Source organism: Oncorhynchus tshawytscha, linkage group LG20 (assembly GCF_018296145.1).
Source record: "Oncorhynchus tshawytscha isolate Ot180627B linkage group LG20, Otsh_v2.0, whole genome shotgun sequence".
Taxonomy (NCBI): Eukaryota; Metazoa; Chordata; class Actinopteri; order Salmoniformes; family Salmonidae; genus Oncorhynchus; species Oncorhynchus tshawytscha.
This window is the reverse complement of record NC_056448.1, coordinates 38,909,966-38,928,241: the sequence shown is the minus strand read 5'-3', so window position 1 is coordinate 38,928,241 and position 18,276 is coordinate 38,909,966. Positions and strand designations below refer to the sequence as shown.

Genomic DNA, 18,276 nt, shown 5'->3' with positions numbered 1-18,276 from the left:
CTTGACAATGTTCTATATTATGCCATTTGAGGTCCTTGAAAAGGGAGACGTTATCAAGTCCTGAAGTCCATTTCAAACCAGTGTTGCTTGGTGGTTGTAGCAAGCGTCTCATGTTGCAGAGAACTCACGAGGTGTGACCTGGGAGGACCTAACGCTGACTCAAATGTTTTGCATGTATCTTATGGTTAATTATGAAACAAAGTCCACTTAATTGAATGCCTTAGGATTACAAACGACACTACACAAGAATGCAAAATACAGATCAGAGGTATTTAAAGCAACATTAAAAAAATAATTATTTCTAAACAATGTGTGTAAGGCAGAAAAATAAACAGCACTGAAAGAGATTTATATTTAGGCCTTCAATTCATACGGTTTACCTGAAAAAGTCAGGATCTATTTGGAATGCAACCCCTGCCTAGTTAAAAAAAGGCCTGCCTAGCTGATGAGAGAACCCTCTGTGACATCATTGTGAGACAGAGCTCTCTCCTGTTAGCGAAGAGGCCAGACAAGATGCTGTCCTCTGGAATCACCGCTACAGTCTAAAAACAGAAATCCCCATGACCACCGAACGAAGTGACTCCCCAGGTCATTGAGGACAAAAACAACTGGACTTAAACCACGTTCACATAATGTCGGAAATTTGCGACTCGCTAACCTAGGTGGAAGAGTCGGATCCCGAATTTCCCCACTTGGGAGGAAGTTCTACACTTAAAACGGAGGTCCCGAGTTTCCGACGCAACATGAGCGCAGCATTAAGTCTAAGTCCTCATTTGAAGATAAAGAAAAAGTCAGTCCAGTCATGCCAGTCTCTCAATCGTTTCATCAGTTCCTCGAATTCTGAGACGTGAGCTAAACAACCTGGTCCTAGCCAGGCAGGTTGGCAGTGGGTCTGGTGGTCTGTGGTTCAGTCAGGATGGGGGTCCACACGGAGGAGGTAAGTGGAGGGGGGCTTAGGTGCTGGCGGTCCACAGCTGCATCTGTTTGGCGATCTGCAGAACAAACACGATGTCAGGGCGCTGGCCCGGGTCGGGCTTGATGCACATGCTGACCAGGTCTCGCAACTGTGGATGACACAAGAAGCATTCAGTTTATTATTTATTGTACGAAACATAACAGCCCATTAAGAATATTCTAACACGAACATATGGGAAATGTCACAGACCGAAGATGACTTTCAAAACTCCTACATAAGAAGTGTAATTGTTAAAGCTAAGTTCAATGCATTTCCACGTCCATGAACATACAATCCATTGGGAGAGTCTGCCCCTGCTGTCATTTAAAAGATCAGAACTTCCTAACCAAGGGACTCCAGAGCACAGAGAAAGTTAAACTGTAACTGAACCACATAGGGATGGATCAGATCTCTTTGACTGCTAACATTTCATCACAAGACATTTTGGCATTTTAAAACCATGTGCAGAAGCTTCGGCGAATTGGCGAACAACGACTTCTTTTGTCAGCTGCAGGAAGTGCCTAAAGCATGAGTAATGCCTACAGAAAGTTGTAGTTGGTCTGTGCCTTGTTGTTTCATCAGTTTCGACAGAAAGAGGGACTCTAATGCCAATCAAAGGCGATTGGGGGGGGAGAAACACCTTAGTGACACAGCGTGTCCTGCGCCTGTCTTAAACTCCATTTCCAGAGCTCTGATTTGAGTGGCGACATGAGCTGTTGGAGTCCTGACCTTTAAATCGCCAAAGCAGCTAACACTGAGCTGTCACTTCGCTCAGCAAAAAACAAGACCGGGGAGAGGGAGCAAGACTAGAGAGAGAGATGGAGAGACATGGAAAAGGGGAGACAGGTGCAGCACTAGATAGGGAGGAAAATAGACACAGGCTGCACTCAGAGAACAAGATGAGGAGAGAGAATGGGACAAAAGAGCGAGAGATGGAGCAGCAGAGAGACAGACATGCAGGCAGACAGATTGGGGCTACACCAGAGAATGAGAGGGAGAATGAGAAAGGGCGAGATGGAGAGGCATGGTGGTGAAGGGCAGAAAGTGCTATGTGTGGAAGGCTAATCTGGTAGAGTGATGGTGTACAAGGCTTTGTCTGGCCTCATTTAAAGTGCTGTCAGTCTTGCTCCTCTTCTGTCATACTGTGCCAGTGGAGTAGTGCTGTAGCTAATCAGTCTCTGACACTGCTCTCTTAAACTGCCAATGACTGAAAAGAGTGGCTCAGACTGAGGCCCTTTTTCATTGTATTTTCAGCTGTTTGAAGTTGGTGTACAAAACCCAAAGTAAAAGATGCAAAGACTTAACTTAATACCGGGAAGCAAAGAATTAGCACACATAGACCAGATCTACCACTTCTTAGACTTGCTTTTAATGAGAATGACATTGTTAAAATCAACTTAATGCAACTTCCAAATGAGTTCTTGGAGGTTCTACTCTGACCTGTTCTTACCTTCTCAGAGTAGTGGTCAGGTGGGAGTGGAGGGTAGTCACACTGCTCAATCTTTTGACACAGAGAGAGGAGGTTCATCTTGTCCCCATAGAATGGACTCTGCAATGCAGCCATCTGTTACAGAAAAAAATATTCTGGATTATAACAATGCCATTATAACAAAATCACACCAGTGGTTACTGGGTGGATGAGTACAAAAAAATGATATAAAAATAGGATGAAGCAATATCCTGTACTGCACTTCCTGCCTGCAAGGAAGTGCATCTTCCTGAAAGTATTTATATTGTATGAATGTTGGGTTTGTCATTGCTCAGAAACACGGCTAATATATACAGGACATACTACTATGTGTTTGGAAGGAGTGGTTGTATGGATTATGTAACCTGGGTGATAATATTCCATTCATGCTGTGTGCTTTAGAGTTCATACTCTTGTGATGACTCATTAGTTAGGATATTAATTCCATATAAAAATGACAGGACACTGGACTGGTGCACAGCTTTTGCAGTAGCTAGGTATTTACTCAAGCTAAACTCAAGCCATCATTATCACAAATTAGGCAGATTTAAAGAAGCCAACTGACCATATAAGCTTCTCAGTTCATAAATCATGAAAGTAGAAATCAAAAGCATTTTATACCCTCTTTATGATTAAGCAATAAGTCTCAAAGTGGTGTGGTATATGGCCAATATACCACGGCTAAGGGATGTTCTTAGGCACGACGCAACGCTGACACAGCCCTTAGCCGTGGTATATTGGCCATATACCACAAACCACCAAGGTGCCTTATTGCGATTATTTAATTTTACCTTTATTTTACTAGGCAAGTCAGTTAAGAACAAATTCTTATTTTCAATGACAGCCTAGGAACAGTGGGTTAACTGCCTGTTCAGGGGCAGAACGACAGATTTGTACCTTGTCAGCTCAGGGATTCGAACTTGCAACCTTTCGGTTACTAGTCCAACGCTCTAACCACTAGGCTACCCTAAACTGGTTACCAAAATAATTAGAGCAGTAAAAATACATATTTTGTCATACCCGTGGTGTACGGTCTGTTATACAACGGGTGGGTCTATTCCTGATTGCTGATTGGTTAATACCGCATTCCAGGCAGTGTCTATTCCACAAGTTATCACCGGCTAAATCTATGATGTTAAAATTCCTTTTTACTCTGGTCCATCTGACTGCGCAATCCGCTGGATCATAAGCCCAGCCAGGCACTTTATAAACTTAATCTCCACTATAAAAAGCATCTAGACATTATCTCACATTTCTTTTAGACTAAAATGAGGTTTTCAACAGCAGAGATTTGTATAAAACTTGCTGTCTGTTTCTCTGACATTTGTAACATTGTTTTAATATTCAAATTCGATCTCCAGCTGTCCCATAGTAAAGAACGTGTTGGGACAAAGACAGACAGACAGCATTTCTTAGCCAGTCGAAATCATGAATCGGCTGGCATCATTTTTATGGATATATACAACAATAATTCTGTTGAAAAAAGGTAAAATGAAACCCAGCTAATTTGCAGGCTTTCAAGCTTCATTTTAAATTGAGTGTGTTACTGTAGCTGTGTTGTTGGCTAGCTCCTCTGAACAACAGTGTCCTGACGAGTGAGCACATTTGCTATGCCAGGTGAAATTGTGCCTCATTAGCTCATTGTTATGATGTATTGAAATAAGTGTCACTAGAAAACAGCTTAAACAAGTGCAAATGTAACTACTTTGCTGTTATTCTGGCTGCACTGTTTGACGTGACTAAGTTAGCCGTAGTTGGATAGCTAGCAGGCAAGGGATAAGAACGTTGGCAGCCAGTATGGCAATGGAACATTTTAGAACAAACAACTGGATCGTGTCCATAGATACAGAACAAAAAGACTGAGTGACTGGGTCGCGTCCATAGATACAGAACAAAAAGACTGAACAACTGGGTCACATCCCATAGATACAGAACAAAAAGACTGAATGACTGGGTCACATCCCATAGATACAGAACAAAAAGACTGAGTGACTGGGTCGCGTCCATAGATACAGAACAAAAAGACTGAACAACTGGGTCACATCCCATAGATACAGAACAAAAAGACTGAATGACTGGGTCACATCCCATAGATACAGAACAAAAAGACTGAGTGACTGTGTCGCGTCCACAGATACAGAACAAAAAGGCTGAGTGACTGGGTCGCATCCATAGATACAGAACAAAAAGACTGAACAACTGGGTCACATCCCATAGATACAGAACAAAAAGACTGAATGACTGGGTCACATCCCATAGATACAGAACAAAAAGACTGAGTGACTGTGTCGCGTCCATAGATACAGAACAAAAAGACTGAACGACTGGGTCACATCCCATAGATACAGAACAAAAAGACTGAACGACTGGGTCGCGTCCATAGATACAGAACAAAAAGACTGAACAACTGGGTCACATCCCATAGATACAGAACAAAAAGACTGAACAACTGGGTCACATCCCATAGATACAGAACAAAAAGACTGAACGACTGGGTCACATCCCATAGATACAGAACAAAAAGACTGAACAACTGGGTCACATCCCATAGATACAGAACAAAAAGACTGAACAACTGGGTCACATCCCATAGATACACAACAAAAAGACTGAACGACTGGGTCGCGTCCATAGATACAAAACAAAGAGACTGAATGACTGGGTTGCGTCCATAGATACAGAACAAAAAGACTGAACGACTGTGTCGCGTCCATAGATACAGAACAAAAAGACTGAACAACTGGGTCGCGTCCATAGATATAAAACAAAGAGACTGAATGACTGGTTCGCGTCTCTAGCAACCCTAGATTTGTGTCGGGACTATGTCTTGTGAAAGGATGAAATAGTATGAATAAATTAATTTTTTAAAAGTTTATGAAAATATGTCAACCACTATTTGAATATGTTGGTAACCCGTGATAATAATAAAGTGATAATCCCTCGAAGCCGGTGTTTGGAGGATATATTGGCACTGTCAGCCAATTAGCATTCAGGGCTCGAACCACCCAGTGTATAATAAGAAATGTATTTCATCATCATTAATTTCATCATTACTTATTATCTCTCAATCTCTCATGTATTTCATTCTCATGCCTGGTCATGGTGAGATGGGCTGAATGGACTTGCCTGATAGAGATGGTTATATTTTTAATAGGGAGGAATCCGATTGTAACCTTTGACCCTGAGCTGTGACCCATGCTCATTAGCATGATCAGTGGCCCAATCCCAAATAGACCTCTAAACCCTATGCACTTGTGAAGATGTGAGATGATATGATTGGTATAAGCAACATGGTGAAACTTCCACCTAGCTAGCCTATCAGAGGGCAAGGGGAAATGCTCTCAAATCTCCAGAAGTGCATGGGGCATAGGCCTTAGGGATTGATTTGGGATTGGGCCAAACAGAGGGTAGGCAAAGGGAGAGGATAGGGGACGCACACACACACACACACAGGGAAGGAGGGGGAACTATACAGCACTGTTAAGATACAATGCTTTCAGAAAGGATATTGCTACCCTCCTTGTCTTTCAGAAAGCATTCATATACAGTAGGGAGAACAAGTAAGTAACACATACTGCTGACCATTCAGCTTCCCTCACAACACAAACTGCTGGCCATTCAGCCTCCCTCACAACACAAACTGCTGGCCATTCAGCCTCCCTCACAACACAAACTGCTGGCCATTCAGCTTCCCTCACAACATATACTGCTGATCATTCAGCTTGCCTCACAACACATACTGCTGGCCATTCAGTCTCCCTCACAACATATACTGCTGACCATTCAGCCTCCCTCACAACACATACTGCTGACCATTCAGCTTCCCTCACAACATATACTGCTGACCATTCAGCCTCCCTCACAACACATACTGCTGACCATTCAGCTTCCCTCACAACACATACTGCTGGCCATTCAGCCTCCCTCACAACACAAACTGCTGGCCATTCAGCCTCCCTCACAACACATACTGCTAGCCATTCTGCTTCCCTCACAACATATACTGCTGATCATTCAGCTTGCCTCACAACACATACTGCTGGCCATTCAGTCTCCCTCACAACATATACTGCTGACCATTCAGCTTCCATCACAACACATACTGCTGACCATTCAGCTTCCCTCACAACACATACTGCTGACCATTCAGCTTCCCTCACAACACAGCACACAGCTCCTTAAGCCCAGCGAGCTCTAGCCTTCATCCCAAATGGAACCCTATTCCCTATGTAGTGCATTATTTATGACCAGGGCCCATAGGGCTCCCATAGGGCTCTGGTCAAAAGCAATGCACTATATAAGGAATAGGGTGCCATTTGTGATGCAGCCCCTAGTCTTTATCAACAAAGAATGCCAAGTCCATGACTGACTGAAGAAGCATTGCTATTGACAGTTTAATAATGCTGACACAGTGTCAGCATCCAGAATAATGGAATTATGTGCTGTTTCTGTTAATTTTGTGTGCGTACACACACACAGTTACACACACATCCGTACAGCAAATAATTAGTGGGGAGGGAAACTATAAAAACTTCAACAATTGAAGTGGAGAGAAGTAAAAAAAAACATTCTCACTTTTCTCCATACTATATTTGTATTTGTACTATAACTCAGTCGCTATACAACACTGAGGTGAGATACGATGTGTCTTGTCAGGTGCCCCATAAATGCCTAGGAACAGCCCCAGACCAATATTCCTTCTCCACCAAACTTTACAGTTGGCGCTATGCATTTGCCAATCCCAGATTCGTCCGTCAGACTGCCAGATGGTGAAGCGTGATTTATCACTCCAGAGAACGCGTTTCCGCTGCTCCAGAGTCCAATGGCGGCAAGCTTTACACCACTCCAGCAGATGCTTGGCATTGCGCATGGTAATCTTATACTTGTGTGTGGCTGCTCGGTCATTGAAACCCATTTTATGAAGCTCCCGACTAACAGTTATTGTGCTGACGTTGCTTCCAGAGACAGTTTGGAACTTGTTAGTAAGTGTAGCAACCAAGGATTTTTACATGCTGAGCGATTCAGCACTTGGTGGTCCTGTTCTGTGAGCTTGTGTGGCCTACCACTTCGTGGCTAAGCCATTGTTGATCCTAGATGTTTACACTTCACAATAACAGCACTTACAGTTGACTGGGGCAGCTCTAGCAGGGCAGACATTTGACAAACGGACTTGTTGGAAACGTGGCATCCTATGATGGTGCCACGTTGAAAGTCACTGAGCACTATACTGCCAATGTTTGTCTATGGAGATTGCATGGCGGTGTGTGCTCAATTTGATACAGCTGTCAGCAACGGGTGTGGCTGAAAGTTGAATCCACACATTTGAAGGGGTGTCTACATACTTTTGTATATATGGTGTATATTACTGTTTTATTTTTCATACATGTTTTCAAATGTTCGAATTTTCTTCCGCTTTGACATTACTTTGGCAGAAGCTAATAGGGATACATAATAAATACAAAATACAAATACTTAGAGAATCTCTTTAAATCCCACCTTGTAACACAACAAAAACAATACTTTCTGAAGGCACTGTAGTGTTTCCGCCATTGTTTCCTAGGATCTAAAAGAGCTTCTGGACATCAAACCAGTGATCACTAACCTCAATTTGGATGAGAATTTCTACTTCAATGAATCGGAAGTGAAAGACATACTGCTCATCTCGGACCAGTTCCAAATCCCTGACACTCAAAGGAGGAAGAGCCAGCGTTATAGAGGCCAACGTGCAGGATACCTGAAGGGACTACGTTGGCGAGTGGATAAACTGCCTCCACCATCCGTTCTATTGACTAACGTGCAATCCCTGGATAATAACCCGGACGAGCTCCATTCGAGACTATCCTATCAACGTGATCCGAAGAACTATAATATCCTCTGCTTCATGAGTCATGGATGAACAAGGATATGGAAAATACAAATCTAGCTGGGTTTTCTGTACATCAGCAGGACAGAACGGCGACGTCAGGTCAGGGGTCTGTCTCTGTTAACAGCTGGTGCACAATCGCTAATATTAAGGATGTTTTCTATTTTTAAATGTAACCTTTATTTAACTAGGCAAGTCAGTTAAGAACAAATTCTTATTTGCAATGATGGCCTACCCCAGCCAAACCGGGGGTATAATTTCCATTGAATTGTATTGGGAATAGTAATCAGTGTTTCAACTACAATTACTGTCACGCCCTGGTCTAAGTATTTTGTGTTTTTCTTCATGTATTGGGTCAGGCCAGGGTGTGGCATGGGGTTTTTGTATTGTGGTGGGTTTTGTCTTGGGGTTTTGGTGTGTATGTATTGGGATTGTAGCTAGTGGGGTTATCTAGCAAAGTCTATGGCTGTCTGGAGTGGTTCTCAATCAGAGGCAGGTGTTTATTGTTGTCTCTGATTGGGAACCATATTTAGGCAGCCATATTCTTTGAGTTGGTGGTGGGTGATTGTCCTTAGTGTCTTGTTCCTGTCTCTGTGTTTTCACCAGATAGGGCTGTTTCGGTTTTCGTTACGTTTCCACGTTTGTTGTTTTTGTATTGATTCGTGTTTTACGTTTGTTGATTAAACATGGATAGCAATCTACACGCCGCATTTTGGTCCGACTCTCCTTCACCAAAAGATCAGCCGCCAGGATCAGCCAGAGCTGTCAGTCTGCATGAAGCAGCCAGAGCTGTCAGTCTGCATGAAGCAGCCAGAGCTGTCAGTCTGCATGAAGCAGCCAGAGCTGTCAGTCTGCATGGAGCAGCCAGAGCTGTCAGTCTGCATGGAGCAGCCAGAGATGTCAGTCTGCATGGAGCAGCCAGAGATGTCAGTCTGCATGGAGCAGCCAGAGATGTCAGTCTGCATGAAGCAGCCAGAGCTGCCAGCCTGCATGAAGCAGCCAGAGCTGCCAGCCTGCATGAAGCAGCCAGAGCTGCCAGCCTGCATGGAGCAGCCAGAGCTGCCAGCCTGCATGGAGCAGCCAGAGCTGTCAGTTTGCATGGAGCAGCCAGAGCTGTCAGTTTGCATGGAGCAGCCAGAGATGTCAGTCTGCATGAAGCAGCCAGAGCTGCCAGTCTGCAAGGAGCTGCCGGTCTGCAAGGAGCTGCCAGTCTGCACGGAGCCGCCAGAGCTGCCAGTCTGTAAGAAGCCGCCAGTCTGTAAGAAGCCGCCAGAGCTGTCAGCCTATATGGAGCAGCCAGAGCCGCCAGTCAGCATGGAGCAGCCAGATCAGTCAGTCTGCCATGATCCGCCAGTCAGCCAGACTCTTCCAGATCCGCCAGTCAACCAGACTCTTCCAGATCCGCCAGTCAACCGGACTCTTCCAGATCCGCCAGTCAACCGGACTCTTCCAGATCCGCCAGTCTGCCACACTTTTCCAGATCCGCCAGTCTGCCAGACCCTTCCAGATCCGCCAGTCAGCCAGACTCTTCCAGATCCGCCAGTCAGCCAGACTCTTCCAGATCCGCCAGTCAGCCAGACTCTTCCAGATCTGCCAGTCAGCCAGACTCTTCCAGATCTGCCAGTCAGCCAGACTCTTCCAGATCTGCCAGTCAGCCAGACCCTTCCAGATCCGCCAGTCAGCCAGACTCTTCCAGATCTGCCAGTCAGCCAGACTCTTCCAGATCTGCCAGTCAGCCAGACTCTTCCAGATCTGCCAGTCAGCCAGACTCTTCCAGATCTGCCAGTCAGCCAGACTCTTCCAGATCTGCCAGTCAGCCAGACTCTTCCAGATCTGCCAGTCAGCCAGACTCTTCCAGATCTGCCAGTCAGCCAGACTCTTCCAGATCTGCCAGACTCTTCCAGATCTGCCAGTCAGCCAGACTCTTCCAGATCTGCCAGACTCTTCCAGATCTGCCAGACTCTTCCAGATCTGCCAGACTCTTCCAGATCTGCCAGACTCTTCCAGATCTGCCAGTCAACCAGACTCTTCCAGATCCGCCAGACTCTTCCAGATCCGCCAGTCAGCCGGGATCTGCCAGAACTGCCAGTCGGCCAGGATCCGCCAGTCGGCCAGGATCCGCCAGTCGGCCAGGATCCGCCAGTCGGCCAGGATCTGCTGAAACCACCAGCCAGCCAGGATCTGGTAGATCTACCTACCTGCCTGAGCTTCTTCTCACTCCCGAGCTTCCTCTCACTCCCGAGCTTCTTCTCACTCCCGAGCTTCTTCTCACTCCCGAGCTTCCTCTCACTCCCGAGCTTCCTCTCACTCCCGAGCTTCCTCTCACTCCCGAGCTTCCTCTCACTCCCGAGCTTCCTCTCACTCCCGAGCTTCCTCTCACTCCCGAGCTGTCCTTCAGTCCCGATCTGCTCCTCAGTCCAGTGGGTTTCTGGGTGAGGACTACTAGGCCATGGTCGGCGGCGAGGGTGGACTATCCAGGGATGCGAGGAGAGGGGACTACTAAGACATTGACTGAGTGGGTTCCACGTCCCGCGCCGGAGCCGCCACCATGGACAGACGCCCACCCGGACCCTCCCTATTGTTTTGAGGTGCGTTCGGGAGTCCGCACCTTAGGGGGGTTCTGTCACGCCCTGGTCTAAGTATTTTGTGTTTTTCTTAATGTATTGGGTCAGGCCAGGGTGTGGCATGGGGTTTTTGTATTGTGGTGTGTTTTGTTTTGGTGTGTATGTATTGGGATTGTAGCTAGTGGGGTTATCTAGCAAAGTCTATGGCTGTCTGGAGTGGTTCTCAATCAGAGGCAGGTGTTTATTGTTGTCTCTGATTGGGAACCATATTTAGGCAGCCATATTCTTTGAGTTGGTGGTGGGTGATTGTCCTTAGTGTCTTGTTCCTGTCTCTGTGTTTTCACCAGATAGGGCTGTTTCGGTTTTCGTTACGTTTCCACGTTTGTTGTTTTTTGTAGTTTTTGTATTGATTCGTGTTTTACGTTTGTTGATTAAACATGGATCGCAATCTACACGCCGCATTTTGGTTCGACTCTCCTTCACCAAAAGAGAACCGTTACAATTACATAGGCCTCTCCATCTAGATGTGTTTCTGCCAGCCAAGCAGGATTTAGTTTAATTGATAGTTTGAGTGTCCGCAGTCCTACTGTGTTTCAGATATGTAAATGTTTCCTGGAGAGCTAGTGGGTATGCAGGAGTGTGATCTAGCCGAGCACTAACTCTCTCCTGTTAAGCAGCAGGTAGCCTAGCGGTTATGGGCGTTGGACTATTAATCGAAAGATCGCTGGTTCAGACCCCCGAGCAGAATAGGTGAAACATCTGTTGACGTGCCCTTGAGCAAGGCACTTAACGCTAATTGCGCCTGTAAGTCGCTCTGGATAAGACTGTTTCCTAAATGACTCAAATGAAAAAGCAGTAAACCTACCTCATAGAGAAGGCATCCCAGGGACCAGATGTCTGACTTGAAGTTGTAGCCACCCTCGTGAATCCTCTCTGGAGACATGTAGTATGGTGTCCCCACTGAGACAAAAAGTTCTGGTTTTAGACAACTGCTTTTTAACAATAAATCATACATTTGAAATTGAGACAAATACATGGGGCTTGAGCAATCATTAATACATAGCTTTACTGATGACTACCGCAACACTTTGCAATTCCAATTGATTTGCCAATGGGAGTGGATAGTGACAATACAAAATACACTTAAAAGGTTGAGTAAACGTGAATTCTGTCCACAAATGTACCTACATTTTATTTTATATGTCAATCTTTTATGATTAGTGAATGCCATAATGTAGTTAGATATGTTTCTCTATTAGCTCAAATCTTTTTTTTTCAAAGCCATTTTAGCTGTCGTGCTAGCTGTTCGGTCCAAACAAAGTCACAAATCATGGGACTTTGTCACTCAATGCATATGTTGACTTCCTCCAAGGAACGTGTTGCTAGGCACCCCCCTGAACTTGCCGGGGCAGGCCTGTTCCCTCTGTGGCTAAAAGCCAGTGTGAGAAATGTGCTAACAAAACTTGTGCTATGAAACCAAATAAATACTGCACTCTTGACCCACAGTGCAGTATTCATGAGTGTTAGCCAAAACAAGGAAAGTGAACTTCAAAACGTGGAATTCGCAGCTGTTGTTGGTAAGTAATCTGCTAGCTTCTGACATGACTTACTGCATATTTTTATACCCAAAATCATTTAGCCAACTTTTGATTGAATAGGGCCCCAAGACCAGCAGCTAATAATGGAAAGAGAATCAAATACCAATATATAAAACACCTCACTAGCGACAATACACTGATACTTTTTTGGGGGTGACAAGTCAATCCACAAAACCAACATGCATCATATGTTAATTTGTTCGACAATTATTCCATCTCCAGCCCAAACCCCCTAAAACCCAGCCCATCTATTGGTTTGACAATTATTCCATCTCCAGCCCAAGCCCCCTAAAACCCAGCCCATCTTTCCATCTCTACCTAAAGGGGGGAAAGCAGACACAGAATATATTTACATAGGCAAATGCATGCGTAGATCAGCAACCTTAGTAAAGCATGATACTGTGAGCAGTTGCCAAGTTTTATTTATTTGCACCAAAGAAAACAAGTGATAGATAACAATACAGATAAATAAAAAACAATGTGCAGGTGTGGTTGGAAGCCCAAGGGCTGATATGAAAACCACACCACAAAAAAATATATACAATACCTATGTACAAGAATAAAACAAGTTGGTTAAAACAGATAACAAAACATACTAATTATAAATGTATGAATGAATTGATCAGTAATCCCGAAAAAAGAATAATATTTGTTTTGTTTAAATGTGTGAGTGTTCGGCTATATGGAGAAGATTACTGAGCAGTTTGGTTCATCAGGCTGACTGACTCCCAGTGCAGATGGAGCCAGGTAATTAGAGGAGGTGGCTAGTCTTGCAAATGTATTTTGCAGGATGAGTCATTTGTGTAGTTAGAAGGCATATATATGTACTGGCCCAGAAAATATTCCAGTAATTGAGATATGGGTCAATTAAGCTATAGAAAAGAGTTAAGTTGCTGTCATTGTAAATAAGAATTTGTTCTTAACTGACTTGCCTAGTTAAATAAAGGTAAAATACTAACAGATTTCATCACTTTGCTGCAGACAAATTGTATATGATCTTTCCAGTAGAACTTTTCATAAATTAAACTCAGTGGAATCTAGTAATTGTGAATTGTTTCATTTCATTCCCATCAATAGAGATTCTGGGTCTTTTTTTTTTACTATAATTTTTATTCTTACTAGTGAATACAAAAAAGTTTGATTTCTTTATACATTTAAAGATAATTTGTTTATCTGGAACCATTCAGAAAATTTGGCTATGCCTGAGTTGGCTTCATTAATTAGTGATTCAAAATTATTTTGTGATCAAATAAAATTGGTATCATCACCAAAGTGAATAGGAAGTACGGTAGAAGACCCAGCAGCAAGGTCATTGATATAGATTAGGAATAACAAAGGCACAACACAAGATATCTTGGCTCTGGTATATGCACAGCCATTTGCATCAACACATCATTCTCTAACATAAACATACCTATATAACCAATTACAGTGCATTAGGAGAGTATTCAGACCCCATGACTTGTTCCACATTTTGTTACCTTACAGCCTTATTCTAAAATTTATTAAATTGTCATTTTCCCCCATCAATCTACACACAATACTCCATAATGACAAAGCAAATTCTTTGCAAATCTCTATAAAAAAAACTGAAATATTACATTTCCATAAGTATTCAGACCCTTTACGCAGTACTTTGTTGAAGCACCTTTGGCAGGAATTACAGACTTGAGTCTTCGTGAGTATGATGCCACAAGCTTGGCACACCTGTATTTGGGGAGTTTCTCCCATTATTTTTTGCAGATCCTCTCAAGCTCTGTCAGGTTGGATGGGGAGCGTCGTTGCACAGCTATGTTCACGTTTCTCCAGAGATGTTCGATCAGGTTCAAGTCCGGGCTCTGGCTGGGCCACTCAAGGACATTCAGAGACTTGTCCCGAAGCCACTCCTACATGTTCTTGCTGTGTGCTTAGTGTCATTGTCCCGTTGGAAGGTGAACCTTCACTTCAGGATCTCTCTGTACTTTGCTCCTTTCATCTCTCTGTACTTTGCTCCTTTCATTCTTTGCTCCTTTCAGCATGATTCTCTGGGCGGATGGTGCCAGGTTCTCTACAGACGTGATGCTTAGCATTCAGGCCAAAGAGTTCTTGGTTTCATCAGACCAGAGAACCTGGTTTATTACAGTCTGAGAGTCCTTTAGGTGCCTTTTTATCAAAATCTAAGCGGGCTGTCATGTGCCTTTTTACTGAAGAGTGGCTTCGGTCTGGCCACTCTACCATAAAGGTCTGATTGGTCGAGTGCTGCAGAGATGGTTGTCCTTCTGGAAGGTTCTCCCATCTCCACAAAGGAACTCTGGAATGCTGTCAGAGTGCCCATTGGGTTTTTGGTCAACTTCCTAACCAAGGCTCTTCTCCCCCGATTGCTCAGTTTGGCCGGACGACCAGCTCTAGGAAGACTTGGTGGTTCCAAACTTCTTCCATTTAAGACTGATGGAGTCCACTGTGTTCTTGGGGACCTTTAATGCTGCAGAATTTTTTGGTACCCTTCCCCATATTTGTGCCTCGACACAATCCTGTCACTGAGCTCTACGGACAATTCCTACGACCTCATGATTTGGTTTTTGCTCTGACATGCACTGTCGACTGTGGGACCTTATATAGACAGGTGTGTGTGCCTTTCCAAAACATGTCCAAGTATAAAAATATTTTGAAGATAAATACACAACGCAGAGGATGAGAGGACGAGAGTACTAGAATTAATGGTCAATAGGGAATTGTCAATGTAAATAGGAGTTGGGTTTCTGTTCAACATCTGTTTAGAATCTGTGGAATGTCCGTCCTGAACTCAGAGCTACGTGTGCCACAATTTCATTGGTCTGTACATTGAGTCGAGAGCAGGATACTTTTTATTTGGCCATTGGACAAGTTGTACTGCAAGGACTTCTAATTGGTCAACCCCAGGCTACGGTGGGGGGTTATAAATGGTATCCTGTTCCTTTGTCCAGTGGAGAAAAGCTGAGGAGAGGAGAGACTAAACATCTACCTCACAGCATAACATCTTGATTTGTCCTTCTCAAATAAACCAATTTTTCTCTCAGTGATTTGCTTTGGAGTTTGTGTTATTTAAGAATAACATAAATTGCTAACACTTGGTGCCGTGACCCCAATGAATTGGTCTGAACAACAACAATAAGAAAACGTATCAACTGTGTGTTGATCCAGAGGAAAGAGAGAAGGCTGTGCACAACCCGCTTTGGGGAGTCAACTCTTATTCTCCTGATTGATGGCAGAATTGCTGGGTGAGTCGAGACCAATATCATTTTAAAAGAACCAAATCAGGTTAAAATAGTGCATGCAATGAGTGATATGTATCTGTGATGTATAAGTGTTCAAGTACTTTGTTTTATTACAGAGTTTAGTCCTTTGGCACTCTATTAAAAGTTTGGAGTACTTACTCTATTAAAAGGTTTGAGGCCTCTAAATTTTGTGAAATCAACTTGTTGTATAGAAGTAGGTTGCTAGTTGAGAGGCAATTTTTTTGGGGTGAAACCTTCTTGTTGCATAGAAGTGAGTTGTTAGTTGAGTAGCAATTGTTACACATATAGTTAATGTAAACCTTCAACAAACTTTTTGAAGTGAACATAAGTTTTTATGGGTAGCCAGGCCCTACAGAGACAATTTGTGTTCTAGAAGAGGTTTGAGTCCTCAAAAGGGGTTTTATATATATATATATATATATACACAGTTGAAGTCGGAAGTTTACATACACCTTAGCCAAATACATTTAAACTCAATTTTTCACAATTCCTGACATTTTAATCCTAGTAAAAATTCCCCGTCTTAGGTCAGTTAGGATCACCACTTTATTTTAAGAATGTGAAATGTCTGAATAATAGTAGAGAGAATGATTTCAGCTTTTATTTCTTTCATCACATTCCCAGTGGGTCAGAAGTTTACATGCACTCAATTAGTATTTGGTAGCATTGCCTTTAAATTGTTTAACTTGGGTCAAACGTTTCGGGTAGCCTTCCACAAGCTTCCCACAATAAGTTGGGTGAATTTTGGCCCATTCCTCCTGACAGAGCTGGTGTAACGGAGTCAGGTTTGTAGGCATCCTTGCTCGCACACACTTTTTCAGTTCTGCCCATAAATGTTCTATAGGCTGGAGGTCAGGGCTTTGTGATGGCCACTCCAATACCTTGACCTTGTTGTCCTTAAGCCATTTTGCCACAACTTTGGAAGTATGCATGGGGTCATTGTCCATTTGGAAGACCCATTTGCGACCAAGATTTAACTTCCTTACTGATGTCTTGAGATGTTGTTTCAATATATCCACATAATTTTTATTCCTCATGAAGCCATCTATTTTGTGAAGTGCATCAGTCCCTCCTGCAGCAAAGCACTCCCACAACATGATGGGTTGGTGTCCTTCGGCTTGCAAGTCTCCCCCTTTTTCCTCCAAACAAAACAATGGTCATTATGGCCAAACAGTTCTATTTTTGTTTCATCAGACCAGAGGACAGTTTTCCAAAATGTACGATCTTTGTCCCCATGTGCAGTTGCAAACCGTAGTCTGGATTTTTTATGGCGGTTTTGGAGCAGTGACTTCTTCCTTGCTGAGTGGCCTTTCAGGTTATGTCGATATAGGACTCGTTTTACTGTGGATATAGATAATTTTGTACCTGTTTCATCCAGCATCTTCACAAGGTCCTTTGCTGCTGTTCTGGGATTGATTTGCACTTTTCGCACCAAAGTACATTCATCTCTAGGAGACAGAACGTGTCTCCTTCCTGAGCGGTATGACGGCTGTGTGGTCCCATGGTGTTTATACTTGCGTACTATTGTTTGTGCAGATGAACGTGGCACCTTCAGGTGTTTGGAAATTGCTCCCAAGGATGAACCAGACTTGTGGAGGTCTGCAATTATTTTTCTTAGGTCTTGGCTGATGTCATTTGATTTTCCCATGATGTTAAGCAAAGAGGCACTGAGTTTGAAGGTAGACCTTGAAATACATCCACAGGTACACCTCCAATTGACTCACATGATGTTAATTAGCCTATCAGAAGCTTCTAAAGCCATGACATTATTTTCTGGAATTTTCCAAGCTGTTTAAAGGCAGTCAGCTTAGTGTATGTAAACTTCTGACCCATGGAATTGTGATTCAGTGAATTATAAGTGAAATAATCTGTCTGTAACCAAACGTTGGAAAAATGACTTGTCATGCACAAAGTAGATGTCCTAACCGACTTGCCAAAACTATAGTTTGTTAACAAGAAATTTGTGGAGTGGTTGAAAAACGAGTTTTAATGACTCCAACCTGAGTGTATGTAAACTTCCGAATTTCAACTGTACCCTATGGCTGACAATTAAAATGCAATACAGCACTCTATAGGAAAAATTACAATATGATCTTCATGTAATGTAATAGATTGTCATGTATTGTATATTGGAACCTAAGGCAAGAGATGTTTTGGGTTGAAACCTAAGTGTATGTAAACTTCCAACTTCAAATGTAGATGAGGAGATACAGATAGCATAGTCAAAAAGTCAGATGTCAGTGAGTGGTTCTCACTTTTAAGTAAGTTTGTTGTAATCACCCAAAAGAAAACACATTTTATTTGAATTATTAATGAAATCCAAGGTTGATGCAAGGATATCCATGAATCTACCAATGTTAGAATCGGGTGGCCGATAGATGCATGTAATTACCACTTTTTTTTCTCCCAAAAAATGAACAGGAGGGAATTTCTATGAAAAGAGATTCAACATCAATGTTATCAGATGTAAGTGCGAGGTCCTCTCTTACAAAGAATTTAAAACTTGTATAAACTAAAATGGCCCCTCCTCCCACTAATGAGGTTGTACAGTGGTGAACAGCATTATTAGGAGAC

General features: G+C 43.2%; 1 protein-coding gene across 2 annotated transcripts in view; it reads right to left on the bottom strand.

Annotated features, from left to right (window-relative positions):
* Positions 1-947: 947 nt before the first annotated feature.
* Positions 948-18,276, bottom strand: part of nek6 (NIMA-related kinase 6) — a 79,299-nt gene continuing 61,970 nt past the window's right edge. For both annotated transcript variants that reach the window (XM_042302631.1, XM_042302632.1), the window contains exons 8-10: positions 11,716-11,810; positions 2,406-2,519; positions 948-1,064 (exon numbers count right to left, since the gene is read on the bottom strand). In XM_042302631.1, the coding sequence (XP_042158565.1) occupies positions 954-1,064; positions 2,406-2,519; positions 11,716-11,810 (320 nt within the window). In that variant the 3' untranslated portion in view covers positions 948-953. The remainder of the gene's footprint in view (positions 1,065-2,405; positions 2,520-11,715; positions 11,811-18,276) is intronic.